At 44.3% G+C, this 15942-nt stretch overlaps 1 protein-coding gene across 6 annotated transcripts in view; it reads right to left on the reverse strand.

Annotated features, from left to right (window-relative positions):
- The window catches only part of KIAA0825 (KIAA0825 ortholog), a 264884-nt gene that overhangs the window by 125771 nt on the left and 123171 nt on the right, over window positions 1–15942 (reverse strand). For 5 of the 6 annotated variants that reach the window (XM_072139641.1, XM_072139636.1, XM_072139617.1 and 2 more), the window contains exons 18-19: window positions 15067–15210; window positions 12907–13004 (exon numbers count right to left, since the gene is read on the reverse strand). In XM_072139641.1, the coding sequence (XP_071995742.1) occupies window positions 12907–13004; window positions 15067–15210 (242 nt within the window). The remainder of the gene's footprint in view (window positions 1–12906; window positions 13005–15066; window positions 15211–15942) is intronic. The other variant, XM_072139647.1, reaches the window with a different exon arrangement.

Genomic DNA, 15942 nt, shown 5'->3' on the forward strand with positions numbered 1-15942 from the left:
CAGGGTGGTGACAAAGTTAACAACTTTGATGTGGAATCCATGAAAACAACCCAAATTTCTGCCTGACACACCTCGTTTGATAAAGGGACGATGTATGGAGGCAGCTATATGGACGACTTTTGGAGGTAGCAATGGAGACAACGTGTGGAGGCTGCTATGGAGACAATTTAATTTGGATAGTGCCTGTATGTGGCAGTCCCAAACATTTTTCAAACCAGAGGAGCAGGTAGGTGGCCCTCCAGTAAAATGGGATAGATTGAGTGCCTGTATGTGGCAGTCCCAAAAATGTTTCAAACCAGAGGAGCAGGTAGGTGGCCCTCCAGTAAAATGGAATAGATTGAGTGCCTGTATGTGGCAGTCCCAAAAATTGTTCAAACCAGAGGAGCAGGTAGGTGGCCCTGCAGTAAAATGGAATAGATTGAGTGCCTGTATGTGGCAGTCCCAAAAATTGTTCAAACCAGAGGAGCAGGTAGGTGGCCCTGCAGTAAAATGGAATAGATTGAGTGCCTGTATGTGGCAGTCCCAAAAATTGTTCAAACCAGAGGAGCAGGTAGGTGGCCCTGCAGTAAAATGGAATAGATTGAGTGCCTGTATGTGGCAGTCCCAAAAATTGTTCAAACCAGAGGAGCAGGTAGGTGGCCCTGCAGTAAAATGGAATAGATTGAGTGCCTGTATGTGGCAGTCCCAAAAATTGTTCAAACCAGAGGAGCAGGTAGGTGGCCCTGCAGTAAAATGGAATAGATTGAGTGCCTGTATGTGGCAGTCCCAAAAATTGTTCAAACCAGAGGAGCAGGTAGGTGGCCCTGCAGTAAAATGGAATAGATTGAGTGCCTGTATGTGGCAGTCCCAAAAATTGTTCAAACCAGAGGAGCAGGTAGGTGGCCCTGCAGTAAAATGGAATAGATTGAGTGCCTGTATGTGGCAGTCCCAAAAATTGTTCAAACCAGAGGAGCAGGTAGGTGGCCCTGCAGTAAAATGGAATAGATTGAGTGCCTGTATGTGGCAGTCCCAAAAATTGTTCAAACCAGAGGAGCAGGTAGGTGGCCCTGCAGTAAAATGGAATAGATTGAGTGCCTGTATGTGGCAGTCCCAAAAATTGTTCAAACCAGAGGAGCAGGTAGGTGGCCCTGCAGTAAAATGGAATAGATTGAGTGCCTGTATGTGGCAGTCCCAAAAATTGTTCAAACCAGAGGAGCAGGTAGGTGGCCCTGCAGTAAAATGGAATAGATTGAGTGCCTGTATGTGGCAGTCCCAAAAATTGTTCAAACCAGAGGAGCAGGTAGGTGGCCCTGCAGTAAAATGGAATAGATTGAGTGCCTGTATGTGGCAGTCCCAAAAATGTTTCAAACCAGAGGAGCAGGTAGGTGGCCCTCCAGTAAAATGGAATAGATTGAGTGCCTGTATGTGGCAGTCCCAAAAATTGTTCAAACCAGAGGAGCAGGTAGGTGGCCCTGCAGTAAAATGGAATAGATTGAGTGCCTGTATGTGGCAGTCCCAAAAATGTTTCAAACCAGAGGAGCAGGTAGGTGGCCCTCCAGTAAAATGGAATAGATTGAGTGCCTGTATGTGGCAGTCCCAAAAATTGTTCAAACCAGAGGAGCAGGTAGGTGGCCCTGCAGTAAAATGGAATAGATTGAGTGCCTGTATGTGGCAGTCCCAAAAATGTTTCAAACCAGAGGAGCAGGTAGGTGGCCCTCCAGTAAAATGGAATAGATTGAGTGCCTGTATGTGGCAGTCCCAAAAATTGTTCAAACCAGAGGAGCAGGTAGGTGGCCCTGCAGTAAAATGGAATAGATTGAGTGCCTGTATGTGGCAGTCCCAAAAATTTTTTAAAACAGAGGACCGGGTAGGTGGCCCTCCAGAAAAATGGAATAGATTGAGTGCCTGTATGTGGCACTCACAAAAATTGTTTCAAACAGAGGACCGGGTAGGTGGCCCTCCAGAAAAATTAAATGCATGAAGTACTATAGCAAGAGCCAGTGGGCCCTGTCAAAAAATAGCCATTTTCCTCTGCTTTACTGTACAAAGAGGAGGAGAAGGAGGAAAATGAGGAGGAGGAGGAGGAGTGGATCAATTATTCAGGTTGAGCTTCCTTCACCTGGTGGAGATTGGAAATTCTGAGAAATCCAGCCTTTATTCATTTTAATAAGCGTCAGCCTGTCAGCGCTGTCAGTCGACAGGCGTGTACGCTTATCGGTGATGATGCCACCAGCTGCACTGAAAACCCGCTCGGACAAGACGCTAGCGGCAGGGCAGGCAAGAACCTCCAAGGCGTACAGCGCCAGTTCGTGCCACATGTCCAGCTTTGAAACCCAGTAGTTGTAGGGAGCTGTGTGATCATTTAGGACGATGGTATGGTCAGCTACGTACTCCCTCACCATCTTTCTGTAAAGATCAGCCCTACTCTGCCGAGACTGGGGACAGGTGACAGTGTCTTGCTGGGGTGACATAAAGCTGGCAAAAGCCTTGTAAAGCGTACCCTTGCCAGTGCTGGACAAGCTGCCTGCTCGCCTACTCTCCCTCGCTACTTGTCCCGCAGAACTACGCACTCTGCCGCTAGCGCTGTCAGAAGGGAAATACTGTTTCAGCTTGTGCACCAGGGCCTGCTGGTATTCATGCATTCTCACACTCCTTTCCTCTCCAGGGATGAGAGTGGGAAGATTTTGCTTGTACCGTGGGTCCAGGAGAGTGAACACCCAGTAATCGGTGCTGGAATAAATTCTTTGAACGCGAGGGTCACGGGATAGGCAGCCTAGCATGAAATCTGCCATATGCGCCAGAGTACCAACGCGTAAGAATTCACTCCCCTCACTGGCCTGACTGTCCATTTCCTCCTCCTCCAACTCCTCCAACTCCTCTTCTTCTGCCCATACACGCTGAACAGTGAAGGACTCAACAATGGTCCCCTCTTGTGTCTCGCCAACATTCTCCTCCTCTTCCTCCTCATCCTCCTCCACCTCCACCTCCTCCGATATGCGCTGAGAAACAGACCTCAGGGTGCTTTGGCTATCAACAAGGGAATATTCTTCCCCCGTCTCTTGTGACGAGCGCAAAGCTTCCGACTTCATGCTGACCAGAGAGTTTTTCAACAGGCCAAGCAGCGGGATGGTGAGGCTGATGATGGCGGCATCGCCACTGACCATCTGTGTTGACTCCTCAAAGTTACTCAGCACCTGACAGATATCAGACATCCACGTCCACTCCTCATTGTAGACTTGAGGAAGCTGACTGACCTGACTACCAGTTCTGGTGGAAGTTGACATCTGGCAGTCTACAATCGCTCTGCGCTGCTGGTAAACTCTGGATAACATGGTCAGTGTTGAATTCCACCTCGTGGGCACGTCGCACAACAGTCGGTGAGCGGGCAGTTGGAGGCGGCGCTGCGCTGCCCTGAGAGTGGCAGCATCTGGGCTGGACTTCCTGAAATGCGCACAGATGCGGCGCACCTTCGTGAGCAAATCAGACAGATTGGGGTATGTCTTGAGGAAACGCTGCACTATCAGATTTAACACATGGGCCAGGCATGGCACATGTGTCAGTCTGCCGAGTTGCAGAGCCGCCACCAGGTTACGGCCGTTGTCACACACAACCATTCCCGGCTTGAGGTTCAGCGGTGCCAGCCACAGATCAGTCTGCGCCGTGATGCCCTGTAATAGCTCTTGGGCGGTGTGCCTTTTGTCGCCTAGGCTCAGCAGTTTGAGCACCGCCTGCTGTCGCTTAGCGACGGCACTGCTGCTGTGCCTAGAGCTACCGACTGATGGCGCCGTGCCCACGGATGGTAGTTCGGAGGAGGAGGTGGAGGAGGGGTGGGAGGAGGAGGAGGCATAGTAGGCCTGAAACACCTGGACCGAGGTAGGCCCCGCAATCCTCGGCGTCGGCAGTATATGAGCAGCCCCAGGGTCAGACTCGGTCCCAGCCTCCACCAAGTTAACCCAATGTGCCGTCAGCGATATATAGTGGCCCTGCCCGGCAGCACTCGTCCACGTGTCCGTGGTCAGGTGGACCTTGTCAGAAACGGCGTTGGTCAGGGCACGGATGATGTTGTCTGACACGTGCTGGTGCAGGGCTGGGACGGCACATCGGGAAAAGTAGTGGCGGCTGGGGACCGAATACCGAGGGGCGGCCGCCGCCATGAGGTTGCGAAAGGCCTCGGTCTCTACTAGCCTATAGGGCAGCATCTCCAGGCTAAGCAATCTGGAGATGTGCACATTAAGGGCTTGGGCGTGCGGGTGGGTTGCACTATATTTGCGTTTCCGCTCCAGCGTCTGGGGTATGGAGAGCTGAACGCTGGTGGATGCTGTGGAGGATCGTGGAGGCGACGATGGGGTTTTTGTGCCAGGGTCCTGGGCAGGGGGCTGACTAGCAGCTGACACAGGGGAAGGAGCAGTGGTGTGCACGGCCGGAGGTGAACGGGCTTGTTGCCACTGAGTGGGGTGCTTAGCATTCATATGCCTGCGCATACTGGTGGTAGTTAAGCTAGTAGTGGTGGAACCCCTGCTGAGCCTGGTTTGGCAAATGTTGCACACCACAGTCCGTCGGTCATCCGGTGTTTCCTTAAAGAACCTCCACACTTCTGAAGATCTAGCCCTCGCCGCAAGAGCCCTCACCACGGGAGCTTCACTAGTTGACAGTGGCGCTGATGCACCAGCTCTGGCCCTGCCTCTCCGTCTGGCCCCACCACTGCCTCTTCCAACCTGTTCAGGTCGAGGACTCTCCTCCGTCTCAGAAGCACTGTGTTCACCCGGCCTCTCAACCCAGCTTGGGTCTGTCACCTCATCATCCTCCGATCCCTCAGTCTGCTCCCCCCTCGGACTTCCTGCCCTGACAACAACTTCCCCACTGTCTGACAACCGTGTCTCCTCATCGTCGGACACCTCTTTACACACTTCCACTACGTCAAGAAGGTCATCATCACCCACAGACTGTGACTGGTGGAAAACCTGGGCATCGGAAAATTGCTCAGCAGCAACCGGACAAGTGGTTTGTGACTGTGGGAAGGGTCCAGAAAACAGTTCCTCAGAGTATGCCGGTTCAAATGCCAAATTTTCCTGGGAGGGGGCAGACTGGGGGGGAGGAGGCTGAGGTGCAGGAGCTGGAGGAGTGGCGATTTCGGTGACATGGGTGGACTGCGTGGAAGACTGACTGGTGGTGGACAAATTGCTCGAAGCATTGTCAGCAATCCACGACATCACCTGTTCGCACTGTTCTGGCCTCAACAGTGCTCTACCACGAGTCCCAGTAACTTCAGACATGAACCTAGGGAGTGTAGCTCTGCGGCGTTCCCCTGCTCCCTCATCAGCAGGTGGTGTCTCACCCCGCCCAGGACCACGGCCTCTGACCCCTGCAGTAGTTGGACGCCCACGTCCCCGCCCTCGTCCTCTACCCCTAGCCCTCGGGTTAAACATTTTTAAAATGAGAGTTATAACTTTATTTTTTTTTTTACTTTTTTTTGTTTTTTTTTGTGTTTTTTTTTTTTTTTTGAGTTTTTAAAACCAAACAATGCTATCCTATTGCTATGGCTATTTTCTAGCCAAGTATCAAAGGAAGCACAGTACTATGCCAGATGAGATGACACTGAGTTATTGCCTAATAGAAATCCAACCCCTACTGAATTTTGCCACTTCGGCCTTTGCTATGGATATGTGCGCCACTAAGCGCAGAACACAGCGGTCGCAAGTCCCACTACAAATTGCTCAGAATTGGCAAGTACATGCACTGCAGAAACTACAGCCACCAGCAGATCAACCAGAAATCAAATATATAGAACGCTACTGTAGGCTTCAAGATCAAGAAGCTGTTTGTATTCTCCTATGGCTATTTTCTAGCCAAGTATCAAAGGAAGCACAGTACTATGCCGGATGAGATGACACTGAGTTATTGCCTAATAGAAATCCAACCCCTACTGAATTTTGCCACTTCGGCCTTTGCTATGGATATGTGCGCCACTAAGCGCAGAACACAGCGGTCGCAAGTCCCACTACAAATTGCTCAGAATTGGCAAGTACATGCACTGCAGAAACTACAGCCACCAGCAGATCAACCAGAAATCAAATATATAGAACGCTACTGTAGGCTTCAAGATCAAGAAGCTGTTTGTATTCTCCTATGGCTATTTTCTAGCCAAGTATCAAAGGAAGCACAGTACTATGCCGGATGAGATGACACTGAGTTATTGCCTAATAGAAATCCAACCCCTACTGAATTTTGCCACTTCAGCCTTTGCTATGGATATGTGCGCCACTAAGCGCAGAACACAGCGGTCGCAAGTCTCACTACAAATTGCTCAGAATTGGCAAGTACATGCACTGCAGAAACTACAGCCACCAGCAGATCAACCAGAAATCAAATATATAGAACGCTACTGTAGGCTTCAAGAAGCTGTTTGTATTCTCCTATGGCTATTTTCTAGCCAAGTATCAAAGGAAGCACAGTACTATGCCGGATGAGATGACACTGAGTTATTGCCTAATAGAAATCCAACCCCTACTGAATTTTGCCACTTCGGCCTTTGCTATGGATATGTGCGCCACTAAGCGCAGAACACAGCGGTCGCAAGTCCCACTACAAATTGCTCAGAATTGGCAAGTACATGCACTGCAGAAACTACAGCCACCAGCAGATCAACCAGAAATCAAATATATAGAACGCTACTGTAGGCTTCAAGATCAAGAAGCTGTTTGTATTCTCCTATGGCTATTTTCTAGCCAAGTATCAAAGGAAGCACAGTACTATGCCGGATGAGATGACACTGAGTTATTGCCTAATAGAAATCCAACCCCTACTGAATTTTGCCACTTCAGCCTTTGCTATGGATATGTGCGCCACTAAGCGCAGAACACAGCGGTCGCAAGTCTCACTACAAATTGCTCAGAATTGGCAAGTACATGCACTGCAGAAACTACAGCCACCAGCAGATCAACCAGAAATCAAATATATAGAACGCTACTGTAGGCTTCAAGAAGCTGTTTGTATTCTCCTATGGCTATTTTCTAGCCAAGTATCAAAGGAAGCACAGTACTATGCCAGATGAGATGACACTGAGTTATTGCCTAATAGAAATCCAACCCCTACTGAATTTTGCCACTTCAGCCTTTGCTATGGATATGTGCGCCACTAAGCGCAGAACACAGCGGTCGCAAGTCTCACTACAAATTGCTCAGAATTGGCAAGTACATGCACTGCAGAAACTACAGCCACCAGCAGATCAACCAGAAATCAAATATATAGAACGCTACTGTAGGCTTCAAGAAGCTGTTTGTATTCTCCTATGGCTATTTTCTAGCCAAGTATCAAAGGAAGCACAGTACTATGCCAGATGAGATGACACTGAGTTATTGCCTAATAGAAATCCAACCCCTACTGAATTTTGCCACTTCAGCCTTTGCTATGGATATGTGCGCCACTAAGCGCAGAACACAGCGGTCGCAAGTCTCACTACAAATTGCTCAGAATTGGCAAGTACATGCACTGCAGAAACTACAGCCACCAGCAGATCAACCAGAAATCAAATATATAGAACGCTACTGTAGGCTTCAAGAAGCTGTTTGTATTCTCCTATGGCTATTTTCTAGCCAAGTATCAAAGGAAGCACAGTACTATGCCAGATGAGATGACACTGAGTTATTGCCTAATAGAAATCCAACCCCTACTGAATTTTCCCACTTCGGTCTTTGCTATGGATATGTGTGCCACTAAGAGCTAAACACAACGGTAGCAAGTCCCCCTGCTAATTCCTCACAAAATGGTAAAATATGCAAATTAAAATAAAAAAAGTAGAACGTTATTGTAGCCCTAAGAAGGGCTGTTGGGTTCTTTGAGAATCACTCCTGCCTAACAGTAAGCTAATAGAACACCCTAACGCTTTCCCTGAGCAGCAGCAGCTCTCTCCCTAGCGGCATCCAGAGACAGAATGATCCGAGCAGCGCGGCCAGCGGCTAGTCTATCCCAGGGTCACCTGATCTGGCCAGCCAACCACTGCTATCGACGTGTAAGGGTACCACGTCATGCTGGGTGGAGTGCAGAGTCTCCTGGCTTGTGATTGGCTCTGTTTCTGGCCGCCAAAAAGCAAAACGGCGGGAGCTGCCATTTTCTCGAGCGGGCGAAGTATTCGTCCGAGTAACGAGCAGTTTCGAGTACCCTAATGCTCGACCGAGCATCAAGCTCGGACGAGCATGTTCGCTCATCTCTAGTAATAAACTATAATTAAAAAAAAAAATTGTCTTGCCCCAAGTACAGACCCTTGTGTGATCTTGGGAAACCTCTATGATGTACATGATGATTCTACTGTATCTGCGTAGATGTAAAAGGATAGTCCTTAAAACATATAGCTCAGGACAAACAGACCAGAAGGAAGTCAGTAGCGTAGTGTAGCAGACAGAAAAATAAGGGACTATAGAAGCACCAAAAAAGAACCAGTTGAGCCCAGATGTGTGATGCCCAATACCCCAAACTCGATGCATGTCACTGGTTTTTATTTCTACATTTCTTTCTTTTCAACTGTACATTGTGAATACTGTGATGTCTCCTCCGTTCGCAGCTGAGGGTAAGTAGCAGTAGACTATAATGTGAGCATATACTATTTTACTAAGTGTGCCTGCTATTCACACATCTTATTGTGGTGGGCACATTATCTACCACCTTTATGCTGTTGAATTGTCCCGGTCAAGAAGCAGAAACAACTGACACTATAATAGGGACTATTTTCCTTAAAAGGGTGTTCCCATTTCAGCAAATTAATGTTAGTATTTTTACCATAAAAAGTTCTACAATGTTCCAATATGCTTTCTGAATCAATTCCTTACAGTTTTCTAAATCTCTGCTTGCTGTCATTCTATAGAAAGCTTTTATGTTTACTTCTACTGGACAGAAATCTGACCATGGTCACACAGGTGCACATCTCGTTGTAACCCACAGCTCTGATTACTCTCTGGGTGTGTTCACACATTGCAGTTAAAACTGCATTGCAATCAGCTTTGAGGTGGTTTTAGGTGCAGTTTTGTCAATTGAGCAGGTGAAAGACATGAACTTAACGAGTGAATGACATTTGTGGAGCAGGTTTCCCCTTCAAAATCAAATTCACTTGTTCAGTTCATGTCTTTCACCTATTTAATTGACAAAACTGCACCTAGAACCACCTCAAAGCTGATTGTGATGCAGTTATAACTGCAACGTGTGACCGCACCCTCTGTGATACAATAACGAACCGTGCACCTGTGTGACCATGGTCAGATTTCAATCCACTGGAAGGAAACATAGAAGCTTTCAGCAAGTGACAGCAAGTAGAGATCTAGAAAACCATGAGTAATTGATGCAGAAAGTGTATTGGTATACTGTATACTGGGGGACAGGGGCTGGCAGGCTGTATACTGGGTGACAGGGGTTGGCAGGCTGTATACTGGGGGGCATGCACTGACTGGCTGTATACTGTGGGCAGGCTAAGACAAATGCATTTCCTACCTCGGCTTATACTCGAGTTAATCGTTTTTTCCTGCTTTTTGTGTTAAAATTAGGTACCTCGGCTTATACTCGGGTCGGCTTACACTCAAGTATATACGGTAAGTATCAATGTGTATATTGCTGAAAGGTATATAACAAAAGGTACACAGTTATCAACCATTAAATCATAAGTACTTATGAAGAATGGTGCCACTGACCTAAAACAGACGGCTTTTTTCTCCATTATTGTCAATCACTGAAAAATAACACATATATATATATATATATATATATATATATATATATATATATACAGTACAGTATCATTTGTTTTGATTGTATATTGCAGTCAATGGTCAATGCATTGCACTGAACAGAAAAAGGTATACATGGTGGGTGTATAGACCAGTACATGGTGTAACAGTGGAAGTGTTACATCTGTGGTTGATTGGAAGGTTCATAAACTAACAATTTCATCAATATTCAAATAAACAAATTGTACATGCAAATAATGGTTTCAACAAGAAGGAGAGGATAGGACCCAGTAGTTTATACTGCAACTAGATCTGATATCATGACTTATCTCCAGCTGTGGAAAGATCGGATTCATAAGAGTTCTTGCCAGGAGCAACTTAAACTGATGACATACTAGGTTTGCAAATTGCAACCACAAAACAGTTGGCAGCAATAGGAGACTCCCTGCAGATATTAAGATAGCTTGGCAGTGATCTTAATACTAGACAACACAGAACATTTCTATGGTAAATTATATTTCTGCATACTTCCACTAGTACAGCCGGTAAAATCATGCAACTTTAATCCACTAATAAAGAAAATATTTTTTTTTCCCTTCAGCAAAGATAATAACGGGTAAATGAATAAACAACAAAACGGATCATATGTACGGGAGCTACAATATGGAGGTAACCTTTCAAAGAGTTAAAGTTTTACTTACGGTAGATGTGTCCTTCTAAGAACATTGAGGAACAATGTTCCTCAGAACTTCTTTAATTATAACTCTATACGCAGCGATTGCGGCAATATAGAATCATTTAAATTATCCTAATTATTCTGGGGTGCTTCGGTTACGTCATGGAAGCGCCTAAGTGCACCTCGTCTTTTAATTATTAACCCTTCCCACCGGTTCCAATATAAGGCCTATCTGTCACCTGCTCTATAATATTAATAATTCCTTTATTTATATAGCGCACACAGATTATGCAGCACTGCACAAAGCTTTCCAAATAAGTCCCTGTCCCCAATAAGGTCTCACAATCTAATCAACCTACTAGTACAGTGATGGTGAACCTTTTAGACGCCGAGTGCCCAAACTAAAACAAAGACCCGCTTATTTATCGCAAAGTGCCAACACAGAAATTTAATTTGTGATTTATACTCCCTTCTCTGTCACAGTTTTCATTGATACCAGCACCTGAGGACACAAATAAAGCAGAAAATAGTCCCAGGTAGAGCTGTCACTTTAAAATACTTCTGTTCACAGCAAGTCCTGGGCTGTCTGGGACTGCAGGAAGATACCTGGAGTCATCTCTGGTGATGGCCTGAGTGCCCACAGAAAGGGCTCCGAGTGCCGCCTCTGGCACCAGTGCCATAGGTTAGCCATCACTGTACTAGTATGTTTTGGAGTGTGGGAGGAAACCGGAGGACCTGGAGGAAACCCACAAAAAAATGAAGAGAACATACAAACTCTTTGCAGATGTTGACCTGGATGGGACTTGAACCCAGGACTCCAGCGCTGCAAGCCTGTAGTGCTTACCACTGAGCCACCGTGCTGGCCACATAAAGCAGCTACATTAACAGGCATAACCCTGTCTCAGGTGCACCAAGAAGCTAATATGAAAAATGTTAAAAATAAAAATTTCTCTAAAATGACAGATCCTGGGAAAACAAAAAAAATTAGGCCTGGAAGACCTTCAGAGTGCCTTGCACATTGTTATATTTACTTGTAGATAAGTTCAGAAGTGATAGAATCCTGTAAAAGAAGAAGTGATAATAGCCATTCACTCAACATCTTCAAACGACCTGACAAATCTTGTGAGAATAATGGAAATACTGCACTATAATAATAATTCTTTATTTATATAGGGCACACAGATTATGCAGCGCAACACAGAGTTTTTGCCAAATTGGTCCCTGTCCCCAATGGGGCTCACACATCTAAACAACTTACCAGTATGTTTTGGAGTGTGGGAGGAAACCGGAGGAAACCCACACAAACACGGAGAGAACATACAAACTCTTTTCAGATGTTGACCTGGGTGGGACTCAAACGCTGCAAGGCAGAAGTGCTACCCACTCAGCCACCGTGCTGTCCCTCTATCCATTCCATCTCTGTGTGCCAAACCTGACACCTATCCATGCAAATTCAAGATTATCATTACTGCTAAATATCTCTCTAGTAAATTGTGGCTCAAAGGGGCGGAATAGTGAAACTTTCAATAACTGTTTGCTTAATAATTGCAATTAATCTATTAATCTACACTTTGTAGATATTTTTCACACTTGCACATTTTTTGTCAATTAATGTAACAAAAAAATACTTACTTAAAGCAAGCGAGTTGTTAGGTCCACATGGTTAATACTGTTTTACTATAGTTACTGTATTATGTGACACACACAGTACAAAAGCACTTGTCAGACAACCTCATACTGTAACTCTATTCATTCCTTGGTTTCTAATACAGATGCAAATCAGTTCACCTACAGCTGGAGCCGGCTGTCCTCCTCATACTAACAAGACTTCTTTACTGATACACAGGGCCAAGAAAAAATTGCCTCTCTTTTCACGATTACAGAAGTGCCGACAGCAGTCTCTGTGGTTGGGCTCCTCTTCTTCGGCAGCAGAGCGAGGAGGACACAGACGGCACAATCTATGAGGCCTACATCTGTCTATAAGTGTCAGGGAGCGGACGCACGAGTAAGTTTCTCTCTTTGCGATCTCACCTGCTCTATGGTATCTGCGTCTTAAAGACTTTTATTCTATATGTGCCAATATGGACTTGCCAATACCGTTTGGCAAGTATGTACTGGAAGTGGGGATACCAATGGGGCCCTTGGAAGGGCTTTCCAGACTCACAGGCCCCATAGCGGCCATATGGTCTGCCTCCAGAAGTATAACACTGTGGAAGTATACCAAGGTATATTGCTTTTAAAACTCTACTTTAAAACTAAACATGTTAATAGGGAATTGCATTTCACTGTCTATTGAGAATATGGGTGTTCCCGCAAAAGCTTTAAGTCTGTGGGATTTTTCAGAGTTCAAACGCTTGCTGAAATCATGATCAGATTAGATAGATTTTTCTATTGACATGATATTTTTGGGAAGATTTTTACTTTTGATTTAAAAAAAAAAAAAAACATAAAATATCTCTACACATTTGGTTTTATTGAAATTACTGCATAATCTACATCCTCTAAAAATTGACCCGAACAAAAAAAAGCAAAATAGATTACCTGTGCATCAGAAGTTCTTCCAAGGTCACAGGATTCAATCCCAAATTGCACGGTAGCAACCTTGACCATTCCCAGCAATCTTCCATGGCAGTAGCCTGCTAATATAGAATGAAGGTGGGTGTATTAGTTATTAATCTTAACTAACGCCACTAGTAATTTATCCATTATAAACTATGGGGGAAAGGCGGGCTCGGCCTGTTTGAATAAATCAAGTTCAGACAGCCTAGTTTTTATTCCAATAAGACAACAATTAATTTACAAATCCACTAAGTGGTGTAGTCATTATTTATTAAAAGATAAATCAATTTTTGCACCACATTCCGACTGTTAGTGGCAATTTGCCCAACTACTTTGTCTGAGAGCTGAAGTCTTTGTTTGAAAGGAGAAATAAATGGATGCTTTGAATGCTCTATAACAATTTACAATTTCCTACTGTCAGCAAGAAGTTTACCAGGAAATAAACAGAGGGGGAGCTAGGATTTATACTGCACGATGTATCTCAATTAGAAGCCATTTTATGGTTCTAATCTAAAATTGGTACCATGGATTGAAATAAACAGATGGTACACATACAAATTTGGGAGCATGCAAATTACAAACTCTTGTTATATGTGACCGATTACACAATAAATAAAAAAACTATTTACACACGGCTTATGATTGAAGGCTTCATGCTGAAAGTGTATGAAAGATATTTAGGGAAGTGTCGCATAGACTGCTAGAGAAAACAATAATAAATCTACTATATGATAATAAATAAATATACACAATAAACTGTAAAAGGTAAAGTATAAAATGGTCAAATAATGTTTTCATTAATCATGATAAATAAAACTAAATTGAAAAATCAATTTTACAGATAAAAAAAAAATTCTAATGAAAAACCTAAAGAAGCAAATATTCTAAAACTTTAAAAATTCTCTAATTTACTCAGGTGTTTAGCTGCTAGCAGAGGTTTTACCTTGCCCCCCCCCCTCCCCCAGGTTAATCTCCAACTGCTTTCTAGGAACCTTCAGACACCATATAGGACAAGAGGAGGCTTTTTGGGAGGGGCAGTAGTAGAGGAGTGCAGGGAAAGAGGACTTTGAGTGATGTCACAAGCATGTGACTCATCACATGCTCTACGTCGGCCAATTACAAACATACTGGGGCTCATTTACTATGCTGCTCACTTTTGTTGGCCTGTTCGCCTGTTTCGGGGAGTGCACAGCTTGGACAGGTATTGAACAGCCGTCTGCGCTGGGATTTTGGTGCATGCAATCCATTTTTGCTGCAGCTGCGCTGGCTTCCATGCGACACAAATCGGGGGGCCTGCTGTCCGACGATCCAACTAATTTGGATGGAGCGCGGGATTTAACTTTCAAATTGTGTTGCAAGCCCAAGCACTTAGATGCACCACAAAAAAGATGGTGAACTCTGTCAGACCTGAGCGGGGAAGCGACACATTCTGCAGCCAGCTAAGTTGATGTGTCCCACTGTCCTGATTTATATGAAAGGTCTTAGTGTATGGCAAAGGACCTTGAGTGATGTCATAAGCATGTCACCCATCACACGTTTCAGGTCGGCCAATTACAAACATGCTGTTCTGATTCATATGAATGCCCTTAGTTCTCTGTCCTTAGCTGATGTCACAACTAGGAAGTGCCCCCACTTCAGCAGAAGCTAGGAGGATTTTATAGATAGCCTCATATATATCTCAGGATAGGAAGAGGCCAGAAGCATAATATAGGTATCATTTGAATGGTTGTCAAAGGCTCTCTCCCGCTGTGCTAAAACAGTTTTTGTCAGAAACTTTACAGTTACGCTTTAAGTGAAATCAATGTTTGACAATAATTGTGGAATGTCTGAGTGATACTTGGAGGACTGGATGAATAGGCCCACACTGTTTAATGGAATAATGAGTAAAGATGCACGGGAAAGGATGCCCTTAAACGGTGCAACTTAACTGTAGGGAACATCATGGATTGGTGAAGCCACTCGGTGGTAGGAGAGACCTTCCCCCCAAAAATGAAGTTCTTATAAAAGTCAGAAGTGGATAAATCACAAGATTGTGCAATGGAAGGTTGGACAAGGACTTACATTGTTCACATAATCTCAAAACTATTGTATTAAATACATCAATAGCATAAGTCATCTCTAATCATAATATTAATATTTTACCTCGCCCACCATGTTTACACTCGGCAGCAGAAACTTTTGCAAAGGGTTGAAAGTTGAAAGCTGGTCTTCTGTGGTGCAGTGTAACTGAAATACCTTAGTAATATTTTCAGAGCATTTAGAAGACAAGACCTCATATAGATATTCCTACAAAAAAACATAAAGTTGTGTATTTTAATAGTACAATGGCAAGGATATATGGTCTTCATAGAAAATGAAGGGTCCTTTCTCTTTCTTTATTAGTATGTTACTGGTAAAGCTCAAGTTTACTGTAATAAATATATAAGAAAAGTGCTAGAATTTTCTTTGAAATATCGGAGTGCTAGCACTTTTCTTAAATACTTTATTCACCATGTGTCCACGATTGAGTCTTTCTTCAGTCCGTGGGAGCCGAAACATTGTGAGCACATGTCGAATACAGTCTCTCTCTCTCTCTCTCATTCATATATATATGCACATATATATATATATATATATATATATATATATATATATATATATATATAAAGGGAGTCCCCGGGTTACGTACAAGATAGGGTCCGGAGGTTTGTTCTTAAGTTGAATTTGTATGTAAGTCGAAACTGTATATTTTATAATTGAAGTTCTAGACAATTTTTTTTTTGCCCCAGTGACAATTGGAGTTTCAAAATTTTTTGTTGTAATGGGACCAAGGATTATCAATAAAGCTTCATTACAGACACCTTACAGCCGATCATTGCAGCCTGGGACTATAGTAAAAGGTCACAGTGGGCAAAGGGGTCCGTCTGTAACTAGGGGTCGTCTGTAAGTCAGGTGTCCTTAAGTAGGGGACTGCCAGTATATATATATATATACGTACATATATATATATATATACATACATATATATATAGGCAGTCC

This window comes from Engystomops pustulosus, chromosome 1 (genome assembly GCF_040894005.1).
Source record: "Engystomops pustulosus chromosome 1, aEngPut4.maternal, whole genome shotgun sequence".
Lineage (NCBI taxonomy): Eukaryota > Metazoa > Chordata > Amphibia > Anura > Leptodactylidae > Engystomops > Engystomops pustulosus.